Here is a 27445-nt window from a genome sequence, read left to right on the forward strand (position 1 = left end):
ATCAAGAACCTTTTATATTCAAGATAATAGATCACAAAGAAAAACTAGAACAAAACAAGAGAAGAAAAACAAGATCAAAAAGTAATGGAAAAAAGGGTGAAAGACAGAAAAGAACACGAAGAATAAAACGGTAGTTTTTTATTGTGTGGTTAAAACCCTCACTACTGTGGCTTACCAGTGAAATAAACAGGTGAACTGCACAAACATGGTTTTAAATGACTCGCTTTCATGCTTGTATGAGTGCAGAATAGTTACTTTACTGTTTGTTAGGAAGAATTTTAGATGCTACAAGTTTTTAATGACAGCATCTAAAGGATCTGAAAAGCCGCAAGTAGGATTAGCCATTAAAAAGTATTCATTGTGGGGAGACGGTGAAGATTCAATAGTGCAAGTGTTGTTGATGTTTCTTTGTGTAAACCAGGGGTTTCAAACTCATCTTACACGGTGGGCCACAACATAGTCTTACGTGGGCGGGATGCATACCGCATACGACCAAGTTGTTTTTAGACATAACATACCGGTAATGTGTATGTTATTCTTTAGTAACACATTATGTCATGAATTTTTCTCCTTTCTTACACTGTCTCGTTTGATAGAAAGCATTTATGCCCCCTGTCATCGCTGTTTTCACGTTATCCAAGGCTAGTGGGCTCGATTTAACCCTTTCGGCGGCCTGGTTCTGGCCCCCTTTCTTTAACAATCCTCACATAACCGTGTATGCTTTAATTCCTCCCCTAATGGTCATCTTCCATTTATACCAGCAATTTAAAGTGAAAGGTTTTTTAAAATATATAATTAACCCAGAGACATTCATTTCTTTTCAGAATGTGACCCCAATTCTTCTCTGTGGAAGAAAATGGGTGGATGAAGTTTGTTTTCACAGCATTCATCGAACTGAGTTCCCCAGGAGTACTTGAAGGTAACACCATTATCGATGCCAGTTTGTTCTATTTTTCCAAAATAACCTGAAAGTTTGTGAGGGGTTTTGTTTTTACTTTCAATGGTTTATTTATTGGCTTAAGCTCAGATGGCCTGATCCACAAACCCAGACTGCAAACAGGAAGCTTTAGACTTGCGGACAGTTTCTGACAACACTTCTTCAGCAAGACTTGATACACGGGACCTTTGCTGCACTTTCTAACACTCGATCCACTCAGTCTGAAACATATCAGCTTTGTATTTAAACCGTTTCCTGTTATATTTTTAAATTGCCTTTTAAAGACGCATCTATCATTTTGCAGACTATAAAAAACGTAGCAGTACAAAGGGGGGGGGACCCCATATTAAAAGGAAAAAATATGCTCATTGAGCCGTGGGAATCACAAACATAGATGTTTACTTCTTCCTTTGATTCACGAGATAATGCTGGGGGCAGGTATGTTGTAACAGCAGAATGCTTGTGTGACGCTTCAGTGTGAGCAAGTTTGTCCTGTCATTGCGAGGAGCCTCGGGGAAAACTGCACACAGCCGGTAAGTACAGCCTCCTGTGAGTCTGTTTTGAATGCATTTCCAGTTATATTTCCATGTCAAAGGCAGGTGAGACAAATAAAGAGATTTTAAACGTCCTTTGTTGCAGCTGTTACATTTATCTGTGAGATCTAGACACCTAAACAGAACAGTCACATATCAGGATTTTCTGTTGGTGGTATTATCTGGTCTTACCTGCGTCTGCAATCAACAGAGAGGATGTTACAAAAAATGTAACATACTTTTTTTTTAAATGACAATTATTTCCTAATTTATACTTAAAAAAAATCAAAATCATATTTTTAAATTTTAAAATATGGTTATTGTTGTTATTGACTGTAAAGCACGTTATGGTTTGCGCTATTAGGATGCCAAATTATATTGATTTGTCAGTGTAGTGTGCCAGTTTAGTGTTCCAGCTCTAATTTGGGTACAAAAACATGATTTTTTTTTTTAATTCCTAAAAAGTAAGAGTGTAGTTTAACCTTTTTGACAGTTTTCTAAAGTATTTGTGTGACATGTGTTCTAATATTTTTTTAAGGAAGAAAGAAGTTGAGTAGTTTTGTTTCATACACCTACATTTTTACTTAGGTTTTTTGTTCATTTTGTGCATGCTTTTATTTTAGTTAATGTAACTTCTACAGTTTTGTGGCATGCTGGATATCAGCTTTTGGCCCAAAGCTTGATGGCGATCCATTCCTGCTGTAGCATTGCTGGAAGCTGATGACAATTTGTGGGGTCCTGCTTGTCCACCTGCCATTTACATCCTGGCAGTAGATTCTTGATTGGCTTAAGATCAGGGGATAGGATCCAAAGTGTTAATTTGCTGATCTCTGTAATTATCACATTTGGTTCTTAATGTGGTGCTTTATCATACAAAAAACTTTCAGGGCCTTTGGAAGAAGTTCGTCTTTGAGGATGTTTTTAGTATCATCAATTAATTTTCTGCTATACAAACTGTGATAAAGATGAATCACTGAAGCTGGGCCTCAGAGATTAGCACAAGTTATTTAAAAAAAGGATCAAAATTGTAAAATACTGACTTTTTGCATAATTTGGATTACTTGTGAAATACCATCATACGTTGAGTTTCTTTGAAACATTTTGAGTTATGAGCAATGCCAATATATAATAGTTGGTTCAGAAATGGAAAGGTGACATCTATTATGAAAAACTAACACAAAGAAATAAGATGTTTCCAAAGTAGGAAAAGGCCAATATTAAAAAATAAAAATCTTTCTGCATCAGTCACTGTGTTACATTTGGTTTTGCAACTAGTCTAAAAACCCTAAAAGTGTTGCCTGACTTTAACCAGTAATCATAAAGTCTTTATTAAGAAAGGAAGAAATGCAGAAACAATTGTTTCATTATTGACAATTTGGTTCCAACTTCTCAGTTCTCGTCATAAACCTCTTTGACGTCATCTGCAAACTGAGCTTCTTTGTGTTTTCACCTGTTAGTCAGATCTTTAAAAATAAAGCCTCTTAAAGACATTAAAAGAAGCTTTTAAGAAACCAGTATTTATAGTCATCAGAATTTTCTGACACAAAGCATCGATCAGCTAGAATTAAACTAAAGCAATGACAGATTAAAGCAATGGGATTATAAAGCTTTTCCTAAAGGTCGGTTAGTGAAGTTAAGCTCTGTTTACACGGCTCGAAGTTCTAGTCCAGACAGCTCAAATAAAAAAAGGGAAGACTTGAACAGAAACCTCAAACTTCTCTTTTCTTTTTAACTTCAGCAAGAGCAGCTGTGAGACACAAAGAGTCACACAGTTTAAACTCATCGACACAGCTTTTATTAGTAAACAGTTAAATTATTTAGTAATTTTATATCTCATGCATGCACACTATAAAGTTCAAGAATACAGGAAGCATTTTTTACAAAGTAAATGTGAAAAATGTGCATATAGGAAGTCTATGCCCCGGCCCGCTACAAGACAACACAACGTATTATACAGTATAAAGCTTCAACAGGTGTAACACTGTGTTTTTGTGAACAGCATCCTCATTGAACCAAATCTGTGTTGTTTTAGACAATGGGCTTTTTGTCCAGTCTGATGGTCTCGTAGGTGTCAGTACTTTGGGTGGTCAGACCCTGCAGGATGCAAGCAGACAGACACACATACTGTGAAGTGGCACAAACTTGATGTGAAAGCTGCTCTAAAACGACACTGTTCATTTCCTGCACCGACTCTTAAGTGTGATTTTGTGACAGCCAGCGAGATGAATAAAAAAGAAAAACATCTACTGTGCAATGTGCTGTCACTTTTCCGTCATGTGCCATTTTAAATATGTTTTTAAGCATTAGAATGAGAAGTCTCACCGCATAGATGCCTCCCCCAGCGGGTTGTTTCTGTGTGAATGGAAATAAAGACATGATCAAGAGTGCGTTCAGGGGCAATTCTTTCAACTAAGTGTTGGACACGTGAAATAACTGGATGCTTCTTCGGGTACTGACTGGCATTTGGCAGTCTTTCTTTTTTTTTTTTCATTTACTCTAAGATTTTGAGATACGAGTAATGTGCAAATCTAGACCCTTTTTACAGGAAGTGGGATCTGACACTGTTACTTGGTGCGAAAAAAACACTGATGGAAACTGTGACGACATACATAGAGTATAAATAATATAGGTCGGTGGTCAGCTTGCTTACAGGAAATTATAAAAAAAGGGTTGGTGTTTAAGCTGAACTATGATGTTACAGAGAAAAAACAGCTTTGATACGCTAAAAAACCCCTTTTCTATACACACTTGTGTTTAGATTAAATTCCCCATTTCTTTATAATTTTACGCAATAACACAGATTTAATTTTACCTCTGGGTAACTGCCAGATGAGCTGCTGGACGGACGCATCTGTCAAAAAAGAAATAAGAAAGCATGTGATTGGGTGACTCCCATTGTAGTTTATTAATCATGTGAAATGTTGAAGAGGATGTAAAATGATTCTAGATAATTGACTCAAAAGAATGCTCGTACACTATTACAAGGAACCACAAGTTTTAAAAAAGTTATCTAAAGAAATTGGGGAAGTTTTATAAGAGTTGCTATACTTTTTCCAGCCTAACATAAAGAGCAACTTTAAACAAATTGCTGCATTAAAGTGCATTTCCTTCACGCACTGTCTAGAAGGAAGAAGTAACAGCTGTACACTTTCTACAGTCCATCATGGCGATCTGTGTGTGTGGTTCCTGTTTGCCTTACCCTCAGTCTGCAGTACAGCACGGTGAGGATGATGCCATATAGGATGAGAATACCATCCAGGATAAAACATATATCCATGCCTTCAATGCTGTCTGTACACACATAACACACACTTAGTCGCGATCCTCGACACAGCCAGAAGAAAGATGTTAAGAGACACTAACTCCGTGTCATCCCTTTTCAATGCCACAGGTATCTCAAAAGTACTCCTACTAGAGCAGGATCAAAAAGAGAGCAATGAGTGCTCTTACCAGGTGAGCTGAAGATAAGATGGTTGATCTGCTTTGTTTTTCCCCTTGTAGGGTGTCAGCGAGATGTCTTATACTCACAGAGATGAGAAGCAGCGAACAGGAAGTCAGTGGCTCTCTGTCCGTTTTGAAGCTATGAAACCACACGCCTACCACACTGCCATCCCCCAACTTGACAGAAGTTCCTCTAAAAGTCTTGTGAAAAACTGGTGAAAATTGTTCACGTCCAAAGGCCCAAATCGGCTTTGGGTAACAGCATTCAAGAACAAATTCTTATTAAAGCAAACCAAAATGATCAAATGCAGATATTAATTTTCTTCAACCACATTAAAAAGAGAAGTCTCAGCTCCTTTTGCTTCTTAGCTTCAGTCACATGTTTCACTTTACAGACTAAAGTTCCCCATGCTGCAAGTTAAGAAACAAGGAGACTTGTAAGTAATAAATGGTTTAATAATGGAAAAAGCCTAGCACACTATACAAGCTACAGTTACCAAAAAGAACAAAATACAACACAGATCTACAATTTTTTTTTTACATTCTGAAAATTGCATCATCATAACTTAGGCACCGTAAAAATGATAGAAAACAACTTATTATAAAAAGGATTTGGAGCCCAAAATAAATCTATGCATGCATTCTTTTGTTCGTTTGGTTTTTTTGTTAGTTTTTTTACAAAAATCAGATGAAATATCGAACAAATCGGACCTGGTGTTTGTTTGTTTCATTTTTCAGAAATGTGAAGGACTTTTTAAAATCGCATTTGACAAAAACAGTCAGCCTGCTTTTGTCTGTTTCTGTGGCTCAGCATGTGGGGTGGAAACATCGGGTTAAGTATCAGGACCTGCAGACGAAGGGGTGGGGGAGTCAGAGTCTGCTGCTCCTGCACATCTGGAAACTAAGGCTGAGGAAAGGTCATAGGCAGCATGTTCACTGTGCCCGTTTCAGCTCGTGGCACAAGGCGAGGCGGTGATAAGCTACTGCTGCAGAGGAGCTGCAGAGAGGAGTTACAATCACATGTCTGGTTTGGGATTCTTGTAGATATGCATGTAAGAAAAAACAAACAAACAAACAAACATTAAACCACAATAAGCTAGCTCATAGTTAAACTACAGCTGCCACATCTGGATTCATTTAATTGTGTAAGAAGTGTGAGACTGACTACATTTACACCTGGTATTACACTGTAACGATACACTGTATTATTTCGCTTCCAATATTAATAATCAGGGCGTTTTCCGATGGACTGAAGTTTTATGACAGATGAGCGCCTGCACACAGTGACTCAAAATGCTGTTATCTGATTATTAGGGTGGCTTAGAGTTAAGTGTGCAGGCGGAACTTCTTCCGCAGAATCTAAATATACCCTCAATAATGCAGCAACTCTGTCAGTATCTGTTAAGGAAACTCTTGAAACATGGTCGCACAAACAGTTAACTAGAATTTAGCACAGAGTATGCTTTTTCCCCCAGTCAGTCACAGAAAAGCTGCAGATTTTATCACTTAAAATGCAAAGATTTTACCAGCATTTCAACATATCGGACGCACAGATTGCATTTGCATTAAAGAGTGAGGCTGGTAATACTCTTGTTTTTCATATTGTCAAATAAAAGCCATAAAAAGACCAAAAATACCCCCAGTCAATTATTAACACCCCCCCCCCAAAAAAAAAGAAAAAGAAAAAAGAAAACATGCTCTGTATGGGTACTGAGACCCTGATTTAATTTACTGGTCTATCCAAAAACTACACCCAGAACACCAATGTACTACGTGATGTGTTTTTTTTTCTCTAAAGCACAGCTAATACATCAGGTTAATATCCACTAATACACATATTTCAGTATCAGCATACACGTTGCTCTGATACGAGCTGATATCAAGACGTTTTTAGTTTGCCCATTGGAGAGACTGACTAGCAGACAGAACATAAAGCGCGAGTATAACTTACTAAAGAATCTAAGTAATATTCTGAAAATATGAACCATTATGTGATATTAGAAATGTTTTACTCTGTAAAGAGTGGCATCGACCTGTTACTGGCTCCAGTTTTTCCATTGCTGTGCAATTTATTTTTCCACTCACGCCATCCTGCTGCCAAAAATACTCAATTGTATCTAAAAGTAACCAGCTATAAATGGCACTGAGTAAATCCACTTACTACTTAGGCATGAGTAACATTTCCAAAAACATAGTATCCATGAGTTAAAAAATAATAATAACAGCATAATGCATGTATGAGTTGTTCTTAGGAAGTAGCAGCAATGAATAGATTCCAAGTAATGACACTCGAGACGAGTGCACTGTTGGTCTCTTTGCTGGATTTGTTGACAGTATGAAAAATTCAGAACATCGTCAAGCTCACACTTTAAGATCCTCACGCAAGTAATGTTCAGAATCTCAGTTAATACCAGGTGAAAATGTCATTTTTATTCTGTAACACGTCCTGCTAAAACTGTGACATCAATAGTAAAAGTACCAGTGTTAAATGAACTAAAGCTGCATATTTAAACAATCATGAACATACAGTTTGGAGTTGCAGTGAGTTAGGAATGTACTTCCATTTTGCTTAATAGTCACATAAATTTTTAAAAAAAAAGGACATACTGGCCCTTCAAGGCCACAAGAGAGAACATGTTAACTCACTGCACAAAATGCTACATTCTGAAAGTTAAAAAGTCACTCCTCTAACATATATATGTAAAAAAAACAACAACAGTCCTGCTTATGTTAAACACAACCACTGACAGGGGACCAGAGGGCAGTGGTACATCAGCGTTGCAGTCAGAGCTGAAATCCAGTTGGACTGATTTTAAGACACAAATAAGAGGAAGTGACACATGTGATGTAATCCCCTTCCTCTGGTGTTTACGTGTTGAGTCAGCACAGTAAACTAGTCCAGTGGTTACAGCAAAAGAAGAGGCAAAAGGAGGAAAAGTCCCCGTTTAGAGGAAGAAAGAACTTTACAGTGTGCCGTAAAGACATTGTCAAGACAAGAAAAGGTCAAGGCATCTGTTTACTTCCAGGGTTTGAACAATCGTTGAGCTGATCACAGTCTGACGCAAAGCATCTGTGATGATCACAAAACAGGAAGGATGAGGCCCGCAGAGATGTTCCTCTCTGAATGGTTTGTTTGTTGATGAGAGGGGAAATGATTGGGCCAGAATAGACCACATGGCCTCCGCATGTCCCACCGCATCAGTGATCCAGGAGGAGTTAGCACGAGGGGAGAGGAAAGTGTAGGAAAAAGACGACGTTTTACTGGACGCCTTTACACCGAGGTCTCAGACTGCAGCCTCATGACGAACTTGTGGCTCTTTGGGTCGATGAACTCCTCCCCGAGTCGCAGGAAGGGGAGCGGCGTCACCGTGACAACAAGGGAGAAGTCCAGGCGTCGCAGGGAGAAGACCAAACCCTGACGCAGGGCTGAGGTCACCGGCTCCTCACTCACCAGAGTCCACTGGCGCCCCCTACCGTTCTGCTGCTGGTACTGCATGGTGGGGCCGGCGGTGAGGTAACGCTCCAGGAAAGCCTGAAAAGGAGGATGTTGGAGTTTAATCACCAAGGAAACACCAGCTGTCTTAGTGCTGAAGTGCCGTGCCCAAGTACACTCATGAAGCACTTAACTACATTTACATCACTAATGATGCGGCTTTGAAGATCATTTCATCGATCTACACTGTCCGCTAAAACAAGTAAAAGAAATACTATCCTACAATAATTCTGCCTTTCTGTAGTGGCAAAGATCCCCTTATTGTGTTGTATTTATTTTATATTTAATTAAAGTGTCTCTGTCCTACAGTGGTAACATATTTGGCTAACACTAGATCCCTGGCATCTCCTCTCGAGACCGAAAGGAAGCACAAATCCCTTGGACGGGCCATGTTGGGATGGAAGGAGCATCCATACCAGATCAAATATGCACATTGATCCAGTGTGTTGACCTCTTGTGAATAAGACAGCAACTGATAGAAGCTGTTTTGTTTTTTTAAATAAAAGAAAGTGTCCCAAAAAGAGAGTATTCAGGAGTAAAGGTAGGTACATCTGCACTCAATGAGGGACTGTTTGGGTTTAAATAGCAAAAAATAAATAAAAAAAACATCCTTATGGTAAATAATATAGAAGGGTTTTGATAATCAATAGAAAGTATCTGTACACACAGGACAAGACTGAAAACAGTATCAAGTGGCTGCTATCATCAGGGACTTAGGCGCCTCCGAGTTAGAGATGTATTCGATTCTCTAGTAGAAAATTCTGCTAAGAAACAGCCATCAATACTCAAACATGTTTAAAAACAAAACAAACAAATATTTTAATATCAATTAGGCTGTTTGCTGTATTGGAACTATTGACGACTCACCTTGGGTGTCATGTTGTGCGTGATGCAGAACTGAAGGTGTGTGAGGATGCTCTCCATACTGTGGAAGGCCTGCTGCCGTGTGGTTCTCAGGTACTTCTGCATGGCCCGGGCCATCGGGGCAAAGATGGCTTGGGCTGCCTCTCGAGGATCCATTACCTCTCTGGGGTGTTTGGGAGATGAGGTTGCCTCTTCCTCTTGGAGGCGCTTGATATGCGTGAAGGCCTCTTCCACCGCCACCACCAACCTATTAGAGTAAAAGAGAACTGTGGTGACATACCCAACAGATCAAAGATGAAAAACCGAAAAGTTCTGCGGGTGATAAATGGCCCTCGAGGCCGACGAGGAACGTGGAGTGTATCTGACCTGGCCTTCCGTTTGCGGATCCTTCGGTCCATCTCGGCCTCCTCGTAGTAATACTCGTTGTGGGAGTTGTCTCTCCGTCTAGCAGCAGCTGCTATCATGGCCCGGGACTGGCCTGTGGAGTTATTGGTGGGGTTTTCTGTAAGACCGAAGGAGGGAGTATTGGACTGCACATTAGAACTCAGACAGGTAGTTTAAGGAGTTCTTTATGTTTCCCGTTCTTGCTGTAAAGCCACCTGCTTCTGACGTAGACCAACAAACGGCAACGAAAATTAAAGAAAAAACGATTTACTACTGGATTAAAGACAGACGTCAGAGCCAGGACGAAACTATATTTACCATCCAGAGAGTAAACTTTGAAGCCTGTCATCTTCTTGGACAGGATGGACTTGGGCAGGTTGAGGAGAGCTGGGTTATAGACGGGGAAGTCGCTGTAATAACGGTCCAAAACCCAGACAGCTGCCCGCTGGATGCTAAAACACAGTATCTGTCGTCAGTGTCACAGTAAGTACAGGTCAAACAACAGCTGCTGACTGCACAACGGACAGGCTGCAGTTAATACAGACGTAAATGTAAACTATATCTCAGCACCTCCCTCACATTTCTGCCTTTGATGGTGATCTCGTTTAATGTCACACCTCAACTATTACTTTAAAATAAGATACACTGATGTTTGGACAGTAAAATACTTCAAAGTAAAATGCATCCCCTCACATCCCCCAAACTGTTTTTTGGTGTAGTTTAATATTTACCTAGGTTTTGTGAAACTTCCGCTTTAAAGTTAATAGATTTATTGTTGTTGAAACTAAGAAATGTTTCAACAACAATAAATACATGCAATATGCTAAGAAATATATGCACATTTTTACCCAGTCCATTGGGATAATCAGAATAATTGAGCATATATTATATTTCCATTAAACAGTTCTTGACCACCAGAATCACCAAAACCATGGAGTCCCTGCCAGTGTCACGCTTTTTTTATATTTCACTGAAATCTTACTAAAGTTACTTAAAATAATGCCCGTGTACACGATGTAGGTGTGACTGCTGGGGATGGATTACATCCTTGAATCATCAAAAAAGGAAAAATGAAATCAGATTTAAGTTGTGATGTCTCTGCATGCTGCTCACGTTTAAAAAAAAATAATGGCCTGATGGAGATATGCATGCACGCACACTTCCCCTTCAGTTTGTTTCCAAAAAACAATCTGTGTGTGATTGATTTTGACAACTTAAAAATACATTTTTCCCGCTCTAGGATGTGGTTTCAGAGCACAGGCAGAGAAAAAAGCTTGTAAAGCTTCTCAAATACAAGCGTGAACACACCCAAGTATCAACTTTCAGACATTTTAAACCCACTTAAGACAACTTTGTATTGATTTGCAGTGACTCTTTCCTTTGTAAAGACAAAGGACCCAATCCATACCAGCAAAAATCACTCCATAGAGTAACTGAGACCCTGCATCCTCATGTAAGGACATAGCATTTAGCTTTTCTGCAGCTTATACTTCATGCTGCTGAGCACAGGCCTGTCTGTGGTACATTGCGAATAAGAGTTTGGGACTCATGAGGTTAATCTTCTGCCTCTCAGCAGGTTTATCGTATTTTGTTACTAGAAGGCAACCAAGTAACAAACAACAATTCTGTAAAGATATTAATTAAATGCCATGGCTGGTGTCACAAACCTGAGGTGGCCCACGTTGTAGAACTTGCTGGCACCATCTGTGCTCCGCACCACCTTAAGGCAGAAGGCTGGCTGAAGGTGTCGGACTTCCAGCAGCACCAGAGCCAGGTACTGGATGAAGAGCAGAGCATCCACCAGCGAGGCAGCATACTCCACAATCCCCCTATAGTCCCGTTCTCTGGGCTCCAACACACGCACGCCGTAGAACAACCAGTACGACGCCACAAACAGGAACACCAGCACCATCAGGAGGCAGCGGAAGACAAAAAAGCGCGGGAGGGTGGCGCGGGGAGGGCGGAGGAACAGAGCCCAGGAGGAGATGAGCAGGACCAAGAGCTTGAAGGCCAGGGAGACGTAGAGGCCCTCGCAGGGCGTGCCGCAAGGCTCGAGGGCGTCACGCCACAAGACCTGCGGCAGGATGAGGAAGGCTAATGGCGTGACCAGAGCAAAGAAGCTCAGGCAGCCTCCCAACGCCGGACCCACAAAACGCTTGCACTCCAGTGGAGTTGACTCCTCCAAATCTTTGGTGACGCGGGTCAGGTCCTCGTTCGAGATGCTGTGCTCTGAGGTGCCAGTGACCACAGTGGTGGTCTCTCCCCAGTTGTCATCCTGCACAACAAAGAAAACAATTAGTCATTTTAATCTCTATGCTGAGTAATATATTAAGTTCACCCCCAGCTTTGACTTAAGTTGCACCTCTTCAAGAGGCTAAGAATGCTGGGATTGTATGTGTGAACAGGAGTTGCTCAGCCATACCTAAGAAAAGGAGGGTGTGAGACAAAATCTGAAGCTGCTTATCCTACATATATGAACACAAGATGTTTACATGAAAGGGTTGGTTGGAAGGCAGAGTAAGCACAAATGAACAGTTCTTGCTTTTTTAAAAATCTTTTTTGAGCAGCTAAAAAGCCCTCAACTTAAAATTAGAAGCTAAGGGCTCAAGCCCTGAACATCTTTGTCCCAAGAGCGATTGCAGGTTGGTTAAGCTTTAATGCAAGTGCCCCTTTACTATTTTAAGAATGACTCTTCACTTCATCTGAGAACAAATACGTCCCCTCGGGCTCCTTAATGAAAGCACGTCTCTGCACTTTAAATAGTGAAGTCAGATTATTTTAAAGTCAGCACCTGCTCTCTCCTCGCTAACTGACGAGGCAGAAAAGGACTGAAACGATATGATTAACAGCTCTAAGAAAACACACTTGAGCTGTTGAAAGAATCTGAGAGACCACTTTGAATGGATAACAAAGGAAAACTGATGGGGAATTCAGCAACAGCTTTTTGACCTGAATAAAGTAGAGAGGTCAAAGTTTTGGTTTAAAGGACTATTTGTAGTTCAGCTGAGTGTTTGACTTTAATTAAACATAATATTTTAGCATGTACAGCTCCAGGGTAATCTGAGCCTATTAACTTTGTCAATGTTAGTGACATGCAGCTAAAGGACCGAAAGTCACTAACATTTTTTTGAACAAATTGTAGATTTAAGAAACATTGGTGGGATAAGATATGCACAATGTTAACCATTAATTAGAATAATGACTGGTGATTAAATGAGGTCAAAGATGACGATGCATGAACAAAAAGAAAGCAGAAAACACTGTAACTGACCCTGTCATCTCCGCGGGTCGACTCTGCATCGAGAAGCGGCTCTCCGGGTGTTTGGATGGTGACCGATTTGTCTCCACGACTGCTGCTGTCTCGGCTCTTGGAGCGGTGACGGTCCCGCCGATCCCTGAAGACAAAGAAATTATGTATCATATCATAAAGGGCTACATTAGTCACAGACGCATCGAATGATGTGATGATGTTACACCATGACACAATCTGCTATTAGTTATCCAATTTTTATTTATTGTCTTAGCAGATTGTCTGTCAAAGTTGCTGTGGTGAATCTTTGTGATAGAAGAACACACAGTTGTGGTCAGAAGTTTACATACACTCATCGTGGGCATGAATGTCATGGTAATTTTGGGCTTTTAAAGGGTTTTTTAACTGTTATTTTTCCAGGCTGGAATCATTATACAACAAACATCTTTAGTGGCTTAAGAAAACAATTTATTTTAGACTTTTGTGCTAATCCACACAAACTCAAATATACACACACACACCTCACTAATATTTGGTTAAATGTCCCTTAGCAAGCTCGACCTCAACCAGACACTTTTGATAGCCATTAACCAGAATTAAGCTTCTGCCATAATTCTGGTTTGTTATTTGACCACTCGTCTTGACAAAACTGATCAAGTTCAATTAAATTGGTTGTTTTTTCCTTCTTTTTTTTTTTTTTTTTTTGCATGGACCCAGTTTTTAAGCTTAATCAGATCCAGATGTCCAGATGTGTCCAAGTTTCAACCCTCTAGCTGTTGATTTAATGTGAAGTTTAAGATTTTATAAGTAGCCTTCCTTGTTCGTAATTCCACTTTGTATTATACAGGGTGGGCCATTTATATGGATACACCGTAATAACATGGGAATGGTTGGTGATATTAAAGTCCTGTTTGTGGCACATTAGTATATGTGAGGGGGCAAACTCCTCAAGATGGGTGGTGACCATGGTGGGCATTTACAAGTCGGCCATCTTGGATACAACTTTTGTTTTTCCAATAGGAAGAGGGCCATGTGACACATCAAGCTTATTGGTAATGTCACAAGAAAAACAATGGTGACAACCATTCCCATTTTATTACGGTGTATCCATATAAATGGCCCACCCTGTATATCAGCACCACTGACAGCAAAACAGCCACAGAGCATGATGCTACCACCACCATGCGTGACATTTGGTACAGTGTTCTTAGGTTTGAAAGCCTCACCTTTAATCCTCCAAAAGTACCTTTTGTCATTGAGGCCAAATAGAAATGTTTCAGCCTCCATCTTATCTGATCATGTCCATAGCCTTGTGGTCAGATGCAGATTTCAGTCAAGCTTCACTGTGGACAGTGATGCTGGTGGTCCAGCAGTTTCTAGTTCATGTCAAGCTTGGGCCCTGGTGGTTCCTGGGTTGTTTCTGAACATCCTGACCAATTTCCTCTTATCTGAGGGGGGACCGTTTTGGATCTTTTTGGATCAAAGTCGTGACACATGTGAATAAGTTATACTTACGTACAATTATTTGAACGGATGATCTTGGGATTGTTTAGAAATGGCTACAAGGGATCTTCCCAACTTATGCAAGTCTGGGTTTCCCCATTCTTTTGAGCAGTGGTGTCAAACAATTCCTCTTTATGCTGGCAAAAAGAAAACAGTTGCCCACAATCATGATCAGCAATGAGAGGTTAATAGGCCTTGGTCTTGTCGAGTTAAAAGACACTGTAGAAGCTTCAGCACCACTTGTTAAAGTCAGCGTATGTTTATATCCGAGCCCGTATTTATACTTTTGACCCTGCAAGAAATACAGAAACTCCAAAATAAATTCAAACTTGTGCATCCAGCAACTTATTAAAGACACATGCTGTACTTTGGTGCCACCCAGGGGAAAAAAAACAGTTCAAAGAAAAAGTTGAAAGCCCCAAATTACTGTGACCTTCATGATGAGTGTATGAAACTTTTGACCACAACTGTAACTTTTTAAAATTCCTCGTAAACAAAGAAATGGGTCTTACATTCCTCGGTATAGTCACTAATTGAATTATGTCTGTTTTCCTCTCATTTAAAAACAGTCAGAATGATTAATTGCCTCATAGCTTTTTTTTCCTCTTTACCCAGTGAACAGTGGTGTTTTTCTAAAGCATAACAAAACGATACTGCCAGAAAGGAAATTAAAAGCATTGCCATCGCTCACCACCTCCAATTTATCAACTGAGATTGGAGCTTAAAAAATTTGAAGTTTAATCAAGCAAACAGACGTTCGCACAGATTCAGCGAAAATGCTTCCTTAAGGTTTCCCTGGATAACATGTATAAAAGCAGCCCAGGGGTCACTCAGCTTCTTTGAGTGGTTAATCAGCAAACTGTTTTCTTAGTTCACTGTAGCGACTCTGATGGATGTGTTTAGAATTAAAGCCGTCTTCCTGGCTCTATATGAGGTTATGTATGAGTAAGTATACTTTATAATTCCTATTTTCAATATAGATGTATGATGTGTGAGTGTTCAGTATTAAAATATGTGCCACTATGTCTCCTAGTGTGGATCTCAGCATGTGGTTTTCATCCACAGCATCTGTAAAGCTTTTGAGCTGCATACCAGACACCCTACTGTTACTGACGACTTCTTATAGGGAGAATTTGGTTATGAAACCTCACAAGTCACTACCTGTTACAAAGTGATAAAACATTTGATGATTAATTATCCTTTCAGATGGCTAGTGTTGGTCTGGAGTTTAGAAACCACATACACATCAGGTACAAACCTGTATATAAACTCAAAACCTTTAAAAACTGTTATTTTCTAACTAATATAAGTGCCACAATCGCTGATTTATGAGGCAGCAGCTGCAGATTTTGGTTCACTGCTGAGTTTCAGTGACTGGGGAGTCTCTTTCAGAAAAAGAAAAAACTCAAATAATAATTAGGACCAGGGGTGTCAAACATAAGGCCGGGGGGCCAGAATCGGCCCAGCCAAGACTTCAATCTGGCCCACTGGGATGGCTTTTGAATATTTAAAGGACGGCACAGATTTTAGACTTAACTGTATTTTCATGACTTTTACAGCTTTTCCTACACATTCATTCATTCTGGCAGATTGATGCGATTTCGTTATCTTTATCAATAGCATTTTGTTATCATGTTGAAAAACTGAGACATCATGTTGCACTTATTTTCCCTACACCGTAGATCCCTGATCTACACTCTTGGACTGACTACTGCTGCAGTTGCATAAATATTTGATTAAAAAAATACAAATACAGAAATACAGTTGTTGTTGCTGTCATTCTAATTATGTTGTGTAAATCACAATATGTATTTGAAGATCCAATATTTAAACCAACCAATATTCGAATCAGTCCAAACAACAGACCAGAAACAAATACATGAAGTTATGAGCCTGAGTGTGCCTACTTGAATGGGTCTTACCCACCTGTGCTTTCGGGAGCTTCGGGAATGGGAGGACTTGTATGAGTAGCCCGAGTACTGCGACTCGTTGTCCATGTCTCGGGTCGGCGGTGAGCGGGCTTTACGAGCCCCGCCTCCTCCCGCCGTGCCGCGCTGCTCGCCGACGCCTCCCAGTTGGTTTTTGCGCTCGGAGATGGACTTGGTGGAGAGAGCCAGGGGCAGTTTGAGTAGGTCAACCTTACTCCTGAGGGAATCTATCTTGGAGGCCGATGAGGGGGGAGCAAGAGAAGGGAGGATGGGAGGGCAGGGGAGGCTAAAACGATGAGATGATGAGGAAGGAATAGGGGTGGGAGAGGATGATGGGCAGGAGAGTTGCAACAGGGGAGAGCCGAGGTTGCTGAGATCTGAAAGAGAAGGACAAAAAGAGAGCGCTGGTTAAAACTCAGCATCGCATGTAGCCATTTCTCTGCCTGAGCTACTATTTGTGCTCCTAAGTTGCACAGTTTAACTGAACTGACAACACACTAAAAATACACCGCAGGCTTCATATTTATCTTTTCCTTTTTCCTGCCTGAGCTTCCTGCCTTGTGCTCCTAACAGCAGTCACACCAGACCATCTAGATGGTACAAAACAAGGTCCCCGGTGTCACTTCTAAACTTGGGCAAAAGCTGCTTTTCATAATACGCATCACGGCCTTGGAACAATTTACAAGATAAAGATCATTTTGGAAACACTGGCTTTATATCAGGCATTGAAAAGCATAGCACATTTCAAAATGCTGTCTGAGGAATGCGCCTGAAGCCTAACTTTAGAAAGAAGTAACAACGCAGACGTCTGCGAACACATGGAAGGTTAAAATCATAAGCCCCTTTCAGACGTCAACTCCTTTCCACTAGTCTGAGGGCGTCTGCATGCTTCATTTGCATGTCTTAATGTGCACCCTGGTCATTTTCCATTAAAATCACTACGGCAGTCATACAAGGTCTGACCTATAAGCCATCATTAACTGACAGGCACACACAGGAATATGGGCATCCTTCTTTGTGGGCTGCACAGGTAACTAAACGGCACAAAACAGAAAAAAACATAAGTTTTTGTTTTGTTTTGTTTTTTTTAAAGGGAGGTCACCAACTCTCTTAATCTCACACTTAAGAGAAAGCCTCAAAACTCCTCCCTTTTTAAAGTAAAGTAAAATGACCCTTTAAGAGTCCATTTATGTGGTTTATACCCACATCCACTATAAAACACATTAACCTTCTAAACTGAGGCTTCGGTTTCACTTCAAGCGCTTTCATCGCTTCCAGGTCTCAGCTGAGGTTAATCATCACACGACTATATCTCCTCTCTCCAAGCAGCGAGCATTAGCCACAGTTAGCTGTGTCACAATGGCAGCCATATTGGATTACTGTGTTTTCACTAAACTTGTTTGCCCTCTCCCTCCCTCTCTCGCCGTCTCACATTCCGTCCCTCACGCCCCTCGTCCCCCGGGAAACGGGGCCTCTCCGCTGCCATGGTAATGAATGAGGGTGTTCAGCTGTAGGGGGATTGGAGGCTGACAGTTACTGTGGAAACCTGACCTCACACCGCCCTCTGACACACTGTCTGTCCACGCGGGAGGGAAAAAAAAAAAAATCACCAAAATAAAAGTATCGGCGTGATGGATGTTTGGCTGTCACATGGTAGTTAATCGATAAAGGGAGGGCGTGGCTCACTGGCTTTGATTGGCCCTCTTTGGGAAATGGAGAGGGAGGCTAGCTGCTATCAATGCCGGACAGATTCCACTTAGAGATGCTTTTATGCCCCATCAAGACCATTGAGTTTAAAATCCACTTCCCTTCATCCAAGTCCTGCATGAAATCCAATCTCTCTGTCAAAGTTTATCCACATTTTCACCATCTCTTTTTGCATCATTATTATCATCATCATTATTATTATCATCATTAGTAGTAGTAGTAGTAGTAGCAGCAGCAGTATTATCATCATCATTATTACACGGTAAAGTGTCAGTTCATCCACTGTCTGCAACAAGCCCTCCAACTTAAGTCATCTTTCTTCTCATTGGTTGTTCCTCACAAACAAAGGGTTTGAATAATAGGTCGGGTGGGGCATCAATGTTCCACTCTGACATCATAAAGACTGAAAGAGAGTCTTTTAGAGCCTTTGGAGCACCCAAGCCTTTATTCCAAGTGAAACTGCATGTGTGTCTTTTAGCTTAGGCATTTGGTTATAGAAAGCAAAAGACTAATGGTATGTGACAAATGCACGAGTGTCAGAGCGTGATATTAATGATAAAGAGATGCCATACGTTTACTTTCATAGTGCGCATGAGACAAGCCCAGACATGTGTTACAGCAAGAGGCAGCCTCCAATAATAATTTAGTAACAGGGAGTCCCTTCAACAACCTCAAACAAAAATTACAGCACTTTGCAAAATATGCGAGAAAGCTGTTCCCGCTAAAGGTGGAAACACTACACTTGTTTCAACACTTGTGGTAAAAAAGACACCACCAAGCTATGACGCCATGCGAGGAGGAGATACTAGGAGCTGATGATATGCTTGGAAAAAGTAAACAACGGAGACTCCATCGGGGATCGCCAGAGCACTGCTAGTTGTCTGTATGACAGGGAGATGGATGGAAATTATGGGTGCAGTTACATGATGGAAATGCAGGGCTTCAAGCAACTCCTGATAAAGCTATACCCAGATCCCAGGTAGAAAATATTTTTCAGTGTTATGTGAAAATATTGTGAGTCTAAGTTAAGGTTAAGCTACTTTAATTATTAGTAGTAGTATTATTAAAATGTTAAGCATTTGTTTTATATTTTTACTTAAAACTTCCATGGAAAACGCTACTTAGGTTACTTTTAATGCTTAGATTTAACTTTGCCACTATCAGTGCATATATAGTGCAGTGCTATAATCCTGCTGCTAGCATCTTGTTTCTATAGAGTCACACTTCAAATTCGATAGTGTGTCATCAGGAGTTACTGACAGTTTCTTTGTGTTGTAGTAATAAATAAATAGTGCTTCCTGCAGGCTGCAATCACTGATAAAACACTGTTCACTATATCTTTTTAATAGATACATTTTTCCCAAATTTCCTTGAAATATAAATGATGTTGTGACAATATCACCCACTCCTGGCAGCAAGTCTGTTCCATTTCCCTGGAACCAGGGCTTTTCTAATAATCTTGAAGATCATCAGTGGCTGAAACAAGAGCAGCACACAGACTTTAGACTGCCCCTGGTTGTGCACAGCTATAACATGCAAACAACAGTTTACCAAGCTCTGCGTATGATCAGCGCACAACCAGGCCAGTCCCCTCATAGGGATTATTCACACATGCGCTGATCTCAGTTTCTGAAAGTTTCTTCCTGTTTAAAATAAACACCACTTACCACCAGCATAAATATGATAGCAAATAATGAAAAATTCAATAGCTCAATGTTATGAGAAACCTCCCCTTATCCGGAATCACTAACTTTTAGCAGACCAGAGAAGATTTTGGACCCTTGCAGCCATGTGCAAAACCTCAACAGCATGCTTATTCCAAAACCACAAAACTCCAATGACTAACAGCTGCTTTCTGGTGCATCATGATCGGCTTTTATCTTCAGCTTTAGCAGAGGAATTAGCAGAATGGTGCTGTGCTTTTAGGCCAAATAAAGTGCTTAAAAGCTGTGTTTCATGCGACCCCTACAACAGACAGGAGTCTGCATTCTGAATGTCACGCGAAGCAAGAGGATTCTTATTTTAGATCAAGTTAAACCGAAGAAAAGCACATTAAACAAACTCCTCTTCACAAGTTCTTTTAAACATGCCATTCGGGGACAGACAGAGGAGCAGATATGGGTAGAGCTTCTCAGCAAAATAATACGAGGACAATAAGTGGAGAGGACTCAGAGATTCCCAGACAAGCCAAATACTCTACACAGGCAAGAGACACAAATCTAAAGTGTTTAATCTAATGGCTGTAGAAGCTTAGCCGGTATTTGCTCTCCCAGACAGAGAAACGCTGGCCAAAATAACGATCGGAAATCATCACTGGCCATAATGCTCGCCCCACCAACGCACATAAATAACAATTAAGCGATTATAATGATGCGGTCTGCATTTCCAAGCAACGACAAAGGAAAATGAAGGAGTAACGTCTTATTTCAGCAGCATATTTACTCCTCTATATCTGAAACTCTAACAGCAGAGAGACAGAAGAAAATGGCTCAGCTTTTTGAACGCATGAGTGATAAAAAGGAAACAAAAGCATTACTCAGATTAGTGCTCTTTATAATATGTGTCAAAATCAAAGCCCACAACCTAGCCATTTGTCAATTTTAATCCAACTCACAAATTATTTTAGATTCTCAAGAAAGTTTGGCCTGTGGTCTGCACCGCCCTGTGCTCATGGCAAACTAACCCTCCACTGCATCGGCAATCTGACAAGCCTGCAAACAATGAACGTGACAAGACTACATAGTCCATGTCTAACTGAGTGTTAACAGACGCCTACCATGAAACAATTTGTTTTCAAAGAACATAGTTCCCATTTGAACATATACAGCAGCAAAGATGTGAAGTCATACATACTGCAAACAGGTATGCAGCTAAAGCAAAACATGTTTCTTCTTTCAGTCCTGATCTCAAAGTGTTGAAGCTGCAGAGTTTGCTGCAAGCTTCATTTTTGTTTCGTGCCAGGAGGCTGCTCTCTATGGTACAGGTAGACTAGGTGATCAAAGAGCTTTTGCCTCCATTTTCTTCTTTTTTTCTTAAATTAGCTTCCTGCACAAATATTGAGCTGTCGTGTTCGGGCCTGTGACACAGGCAATGCCAGAGCTGAGGAGCTGAACTCTGTGCAAGACTGAAACAAAAGACTGGTTTTATGCTTTGACATTAGAGCTTAACAAGATTTTATTAAATGCCCCAACTTCAAGCTTGTGGAACAGGTTGTTATAAGTTGGCTGAAGGAAAGCCTTCTTTGTGGAGTTAGTTTGCTTAACTACATTTTATAAAGACTAATGATCTTATTTTCTTCTGGTAATTTAATTAAAGCACGTCTATAAACTGTATCCTGTATATCTGGCCCTTGGTATAATTCCCATTTTGCAGCACAGCCCTTAGCAAACCCTCCTTGGATGCTCTTGCCATACATAAAATGCTGACATAAATGTGTGCTTTTGCTTGCACGTAAAGACAAATGTTGTGAAGAGTGTCACGGTTATATGTATCCAAAAGCCTTAGAGAGCAATTAAAAGGCCAAGCATAGGAGTCTAAATTCCCCCTAGAGACGTATGGAGATACAACACAAACACGTTGGACAAAGGCAACGAGAAAAGACATTCAAACATAATATTTATCACCTTAATATGTTGACATTTCCTCCCATTGTGGGCGGAGTGGTGACAGTTGCATGAAAGGGGGAAAAACAAAAAAGATTTATCATCAGCAGAGCGTGAAAGCACTCAGGTAATATTGACATATTCTCAAAGAGGTAAGATAATTAAATGAAAGTATTACTATTTAACACAGCGAATATTCATTGTGAACGTTAAGACTTGATTTCAAGTTACAAGTCAATGAAAGATGGACTTAAGAGGTCATGAGAAATTTCGTGCCTGATGATGGCATCTTAATGAAAGACAACAAATAATTCAAAAGGCATTTAACTAACTAACGTCTCGGAAATTAGGATAGCCAAGTTAGCTGGAGAAACCTACCGGCTACATCTAAAACATGGATCTTAGGATTTGATATGAAAGTTTAATTTAGATTAAACAGAAGATAAACTTTCAAAAACATGTAGCAGATGATTTAACTGGTAATTATGGTTCTTGTGAAACCCTCTGAATCAACGACATGTAGAATACACAGACAAGCAGAGCTCACTGTTCACAAAAGCCCTCCGGCTAAATACACACATTTGCTCACACACCTAGCAAACATAGCAGGGTAATGTTTGTAATTAAGTTCCTGCATTTTCTGTTTCCTGCCAAGTGTCCTTCTATTCCAGTCACTCACATCATGGCACAATGACTTTTTACCCTTAACCACAACATTTATGACAACATACACTGAAACCAAGACTGTGCAACAATGAAAAACATTAGCATGATAACACTTACTATGGTGTATCGATAAACATTTGGTATTCTCCAAAGAATGAAAGACTGCATTCACAATCATAATCACTGCTGCAAACTACTGAACTGGGTATAGTCTATCTGACCTTTAAAAATCAGTATTTAAGTAGCAAAGCTGTAAAGGGAACTTCAGAATCTCAAAATGTGAACTGTCACAGAAGCTGCACACAGAGGCTGTGAAGGACTGAACTTAATATTTGGGGATGTTTTAGAGTTTTGCTGAGTTTTACATGCACAGGCACATAAACACGGGGTTAATGTTTCTCAACTCTTCAACTTTGCATTTCCCAAACAAGTGAGCACTGACGCACTGTTTGACTCCACCGTTTGCTCAGCTGTGATGCTACTTTACTGCAGCTTTCGCAATTAGGATAAGCTATGTGATCATGCGTTATCTAAATTACTCTCCAAACATGTCCTTCTGCTTTATGTTCTTTAAAAAAAAGTTTTGACAGTATCCAAGTAAACATGAGCAATAATGTTAAATTTGTGACTGGACGATATCTGCCGACTGGTAAGGAGACTAGAGCTCTCTGAAGCATTTTACCTGTTCTAAATAACGTAACATAAATTGACTTGTACAGTATAAATAACTGCTGGATGATGTAAAACTTGGATAAATTGGTGGATCCCTAGCAGCACTGCATTCTGGGTTTTTGGGGCTCCTGTCAATTAAAAAAAAAAAAGAAAAAAAAAGGCCTTTTTTCAGCTTCAGTGAATGATTTCTCTGTACGAAGACTGGAGTCGAGTGTAAAATTAACTCTGTTTTTATGCTGAAACACTGACATCATCTTTCAGCATTTGACCTTTGAGGTAGATAAAGCAGTTTCTTGTAAACATTACATTCAGCCTGTTATACGTATAATGAGAGACATATGCTTCAAAAAAGTAAAGCGCACAGGGCCGTCTCTGCAAGTAAGGCCTGCAAAAGGCCCGTCCTCTCTAAAGAAAGTATGAAAAGAAAGTTGCAAATATTACATCACTTTCAAGTGGCTTAAAGCACTAAGCTACCAGAAAATTTTGATATGAGTAAATCTAGATTGCACATGGTCTGCTGACCTTTACAGTCTGAAATAATCCTGTTGCCATACCTGCCTGTGTGCTGGCCTGATAGTGAGAATATGACTGAACACTTGATCTACAAAGGTGTGGTCCGGTACTAAGATGGATAAGGTTTCCTATTCATCCCACCGTCCTCTATGACCTACTTCATGGACTTCAAGAGGATTCTCGCCTTCCATCTTTAATCAGCAGCATTAGTATTAAAAAAAAAAGAAAAAAAAAAAAAAAAAGGAAACCACACACCCACAGTGTAAAAGTACATCTGAGCACAAATCTGTTCAGTAAAGCAATAACAACCTACCACTGGTTCTAGTTTTTGATTAGCACCTTACACAAAAGGTTCGTTTCTTTTCATCCAGCTAAGCCATTGTTCCTCCTGACATTGTTAACCAAATACCGGTATGACTTTTTCCATATAGTCTTACGCAAAAAGAGTCAAATTTCTAAAAAATAAAAAAAGCTCTGACCGATTTCACCAGGGTTGTCCACTGCAAGCCAGTCCAGAAACCTGTGTGTGTGTGTGTGTGTGTGTGTGTGTGTGTGTGTGTGTGTGTGGTCTAAGATTAAACAGTTATGATGCTGGGCTTCAGGCCTACTAGAGCCACGGCTCAAAGGTTTTATGGCTCAGGCCAAAGGGAGTGTAAAGTCATTTAATATGCGCCATCAACTGAGAGCAAAGACAACAGCTTCCTCTGAAAACAGAAGACAAACACATTCAAGCCTGAGTGAAGGAACCAAATCTCATATGCACACAACACAGCCTCCACACAGGGTCCCAATCCTCAACAGCTAAAATCGACTTCATTATTTTTTTTATTGTGGAATTTATTGTACCAACTCCTTTTGTTTTCAATTTAAATCAATCTGGTTTATGACTCAGTGCATCCAAAATCAATTAATGTAGCTCAAAGCAACAACGCTCCTGAGTCAAATCCATAGTTTAAACATCTTTGGCTTGCAGTTTGGATTTCATATGCATTTCTTCATGCATCATTTAAAGTAACTATACAGCTTAAAACAGTACAGACGTTCATAGAAGACCATTTTGGTTATGCTCATCAATAAAAATGATTCCAACAATGAAATCAAACCAATAACAGTGCAATTATTTTGCTGCAAGCGTGCAGATCTAGTCACACAGTAATCAAAACAAGCACATGGAAGATTTTACAGCTACCTTCCCCATGGCAAAAAGAAATCGAGCTGCCGTCAAAAAGTTTGGAGCTGCTTGCACTGTGACGGCAGCTGTCAGGGCGGAAAAGCAAGCCGGGACACCTCTGAAGTGACCAGCTCCGCTCCATAGCCATTTTAGGCCAGATATAGTCCACCAACTGTGAAAATAAGCATGCACACGCCCAGGGTCCAACAGGGGAAGAGGCTCATCAGTGTAACAAGGGCCACACACACACACACAGACAGAACAGAGACCGCCACCCACATCAGTAAAACCAGTGAACAACAAGACAACTGCTTCTGTCCAGGTCTGCACACACGGCGACCAAACGGGAGCAGGTGTGCACGTGTGTGCGAGTGAGAAAATCTAATAGGGTGTGTTTGAATCAACAGGCCTGTCTTCTGACTCTGTATAGATTTGTCTTCATATCCAAACAAAAGTACTGCAGAGACAGGAAGCGGCTGAGATGATTCATGAGTCATGACTATGGCGAGTCTAACAACAGCAGCCAACTATGTGTTACTGATAAGTCAGAGCATCATTATTTTCTTTGTTTGGGTTATAAAACGTCAGGAGTTGCTTGAAAAAGTCCAAAAATGCAGAGGCGTGTCATAATTCACTGTCAGAGACTATAAAAACAGCAGAAGTTCAAATGTGGCGATCAGACTGGAGTCAGAAACTATTGCATTTTTTAAGGCAGTCAAAAAGAGCTGTATGAGTCAAACAGAGATGCATTTATTTTGAATTAGAAAACACTCGTATTCCCTTCAGGAAACACTTTCTGAGCACTGAAATCTTTTCATGATGACAATATTAATGTAGATATTGCGGCAATTTCTTAATTAAGACTTAATTTGTGAGTCACCTGACAAACATCAATTTGACTCCTTGTTTAAGTGCTTTAAACATCCAAAATTATGTTTTATCACAAGACATTTGGAAGCTTTTTTGTGCATTTTTTCAACCTGAAGCAACCACATTGACTTAAAAAGAAAACAAAATGTGATTCCATGTGATTAAACACAAATATGACATGATAGAAACCTTCTACCATGTCTGTTTCCTGAAAATACATGCACAATTCTCTCTGCACTCACATTACTAGTTGTCATGCTTCTCTTATACTTTAATTGAACCAAAGTAGAAGGCACACCGCAGGGGGTCAGAGGACAAGCTGTATTCTCTGTGTTTGTGTGGACAGACCCTTTAAGCAGAAAGCCAGGCTGTCTGAAGAGCTGAAATGGTAAATTAGTCAATTTACAGATGAAAAGGGCCAATGGACAATTTGAATTGTTAAGTAAAACCTCAGTTTATTTCTAAAGGAGTAAAGTCTAACATTTTCTGCTTTTCAAGAAAGAAAACTAACGTTTTCTCCATCAGCTTCTTGAATATGGAAGGTCTTGGTGTTTTTCTCTGTTTGATAATATTGTAGTATTTGGGTTTAAGACTCCTGGTCAGACCAAACATGTTTCTACATAAAATACTGGAGTTTTTATTTTAACTAACAATAAGGGGAGAACTCTAATTGATTTTTGCCAGCATTTCTTAATACTTCAGATTTCCTAAATTAATGGGCACCAATACTTCTACAATGAACCAGCTGTGCTTCATATTTCTTAATCTCTGTGGTATCACTGTGTAAAATTCCTTCTTCAGTCCATTTCCACTGAGCCCCTGCTATGTTTACGACCCGTTTTATCACTAAAACATCCCCACTGGAAGCAGTTTACAGCCATTCTGTGGTATTTTTTAAAGCCTGGTGATAGCATTGTGTAGTTTTATCTCGCAAAAGCAGGACTCAAATCTTAGAAATTAGAAGTTGAAGGGCGAACAGACGTTTCAAGCACTGGATCTGTGCGTAATCAGGGCCTGTTTCGGCTGCAGCAACGTTATCCTGTTTCACTTTGAATTACAGCCTGTGTTTAGACATTTTAGCACCGTGCTGCAGGCTACGGCAGCGTGGCTCAAGAGTCGAGCTGCGTTCATTAATATTTCAACAATATTCCACATGCACAAAGAGCCACCAAAGGCTAACTTACTGCGAAGAACCGGGCGAGTATAAAGAGTTGTGCGACCTACAAGATGAAAAAGGAGGGTGTTGGAGAAAGGCAGGACAATGGGAGACTCCCAGGCCCCACCGGTGGCGTCCTGATGCCAAATGATCCCAACGCCCGCTCCCTTTCTTTCCTCTTTCCTTTTCCAAATGGGACGCCCTCGCAGTAAAATGAATGGACGCACTGAAATTCCCACCAGCCCTTCGCCAAGGACAAAATTCAAACCCTCCGGCCTGCAGTCACACTGGACGCGCTCTTTGCTTCCAGGCGCATCACTCTCAGTCTCCTTTTTTTACGCTTCTGTTCACATTAATAAAGGCAACTCTTCCTCCCACGTTTAAAATCGATCCAGGGAGCTACGTGGCCTCCGTGGGGTCAACAATAGCGCCGACGAGGGTCCTAAACTTCCCTTCGGATTCAAAAAAAAAAAGGGCGACCATCGCGTCCTCTCGACTATTGTTTGGGGAAACCGGAGATCTCCGGCGCCCCGAAGCCTCCCAGCTCCCCTCTCCGCGTTACAACAGCGCGCAAGCATCCACAGCACCACTTCCAACATTTTAACACATTTCCGCAAAGAAATACTACTTACTTATTCCGGATCGTCCATTCAGGTATTTTCTTACTTTCCACTCTCCTTCCACTCAGCCGTAGCACCGTGCGCCCCGCCTCCGCTTCACTCTGGCCCCTCCTCTGTTCCCCCCCTGGGGGACCA

At 40.6% G+C, this 27445-nt stretch overlaps 1 protein-coding gene across 1 annotated transcript; it reads right to left on the reverse strand.

The window, feature by feature from the left end:
• Nucleotides 1-6606: 6606 nt before the first annotated feature.
• LOC309693370 (vang-like protein 2) lies at nt 6607-27018 on the reverse strand. The gene is made up of 8 exons (XM_082512494.1): nt 26719-27018; nt 16332-16710; nt 12924-13047; nt 11320-11927; nt 9971-10104; nt 9635-9770; nt 9272-9515; nt 6607-8443 (listed from the first exon to the last, which is right to left on the reverse strand). Exons 2-8 carry the CDS (start codon nt 16400-16402, stop codon nt 8183-8185), a joined length of 1578 nt encoding a protein of 525 aa, XP_082368620.1. The 5' UTR covers nt 16403-16710; nt 26719-27018; the 3' UTR covers nt 6607-8182.
• Nucleotides 27019-27445: the final 427 nt, after the last annotated feature.

This window comes from Aulonocara stuartgranti (assembly GCF_965226115.1).
Source record: "Aulonocara stuartgranti genome assembly, chromosome: 18".
Lineage (NCBI taxonomy): Eukaryota > Metazoa > Chordata > Actinopteri > Cichliformes > Cichlidae > Aulonocara > Aulonocara stuartgranti.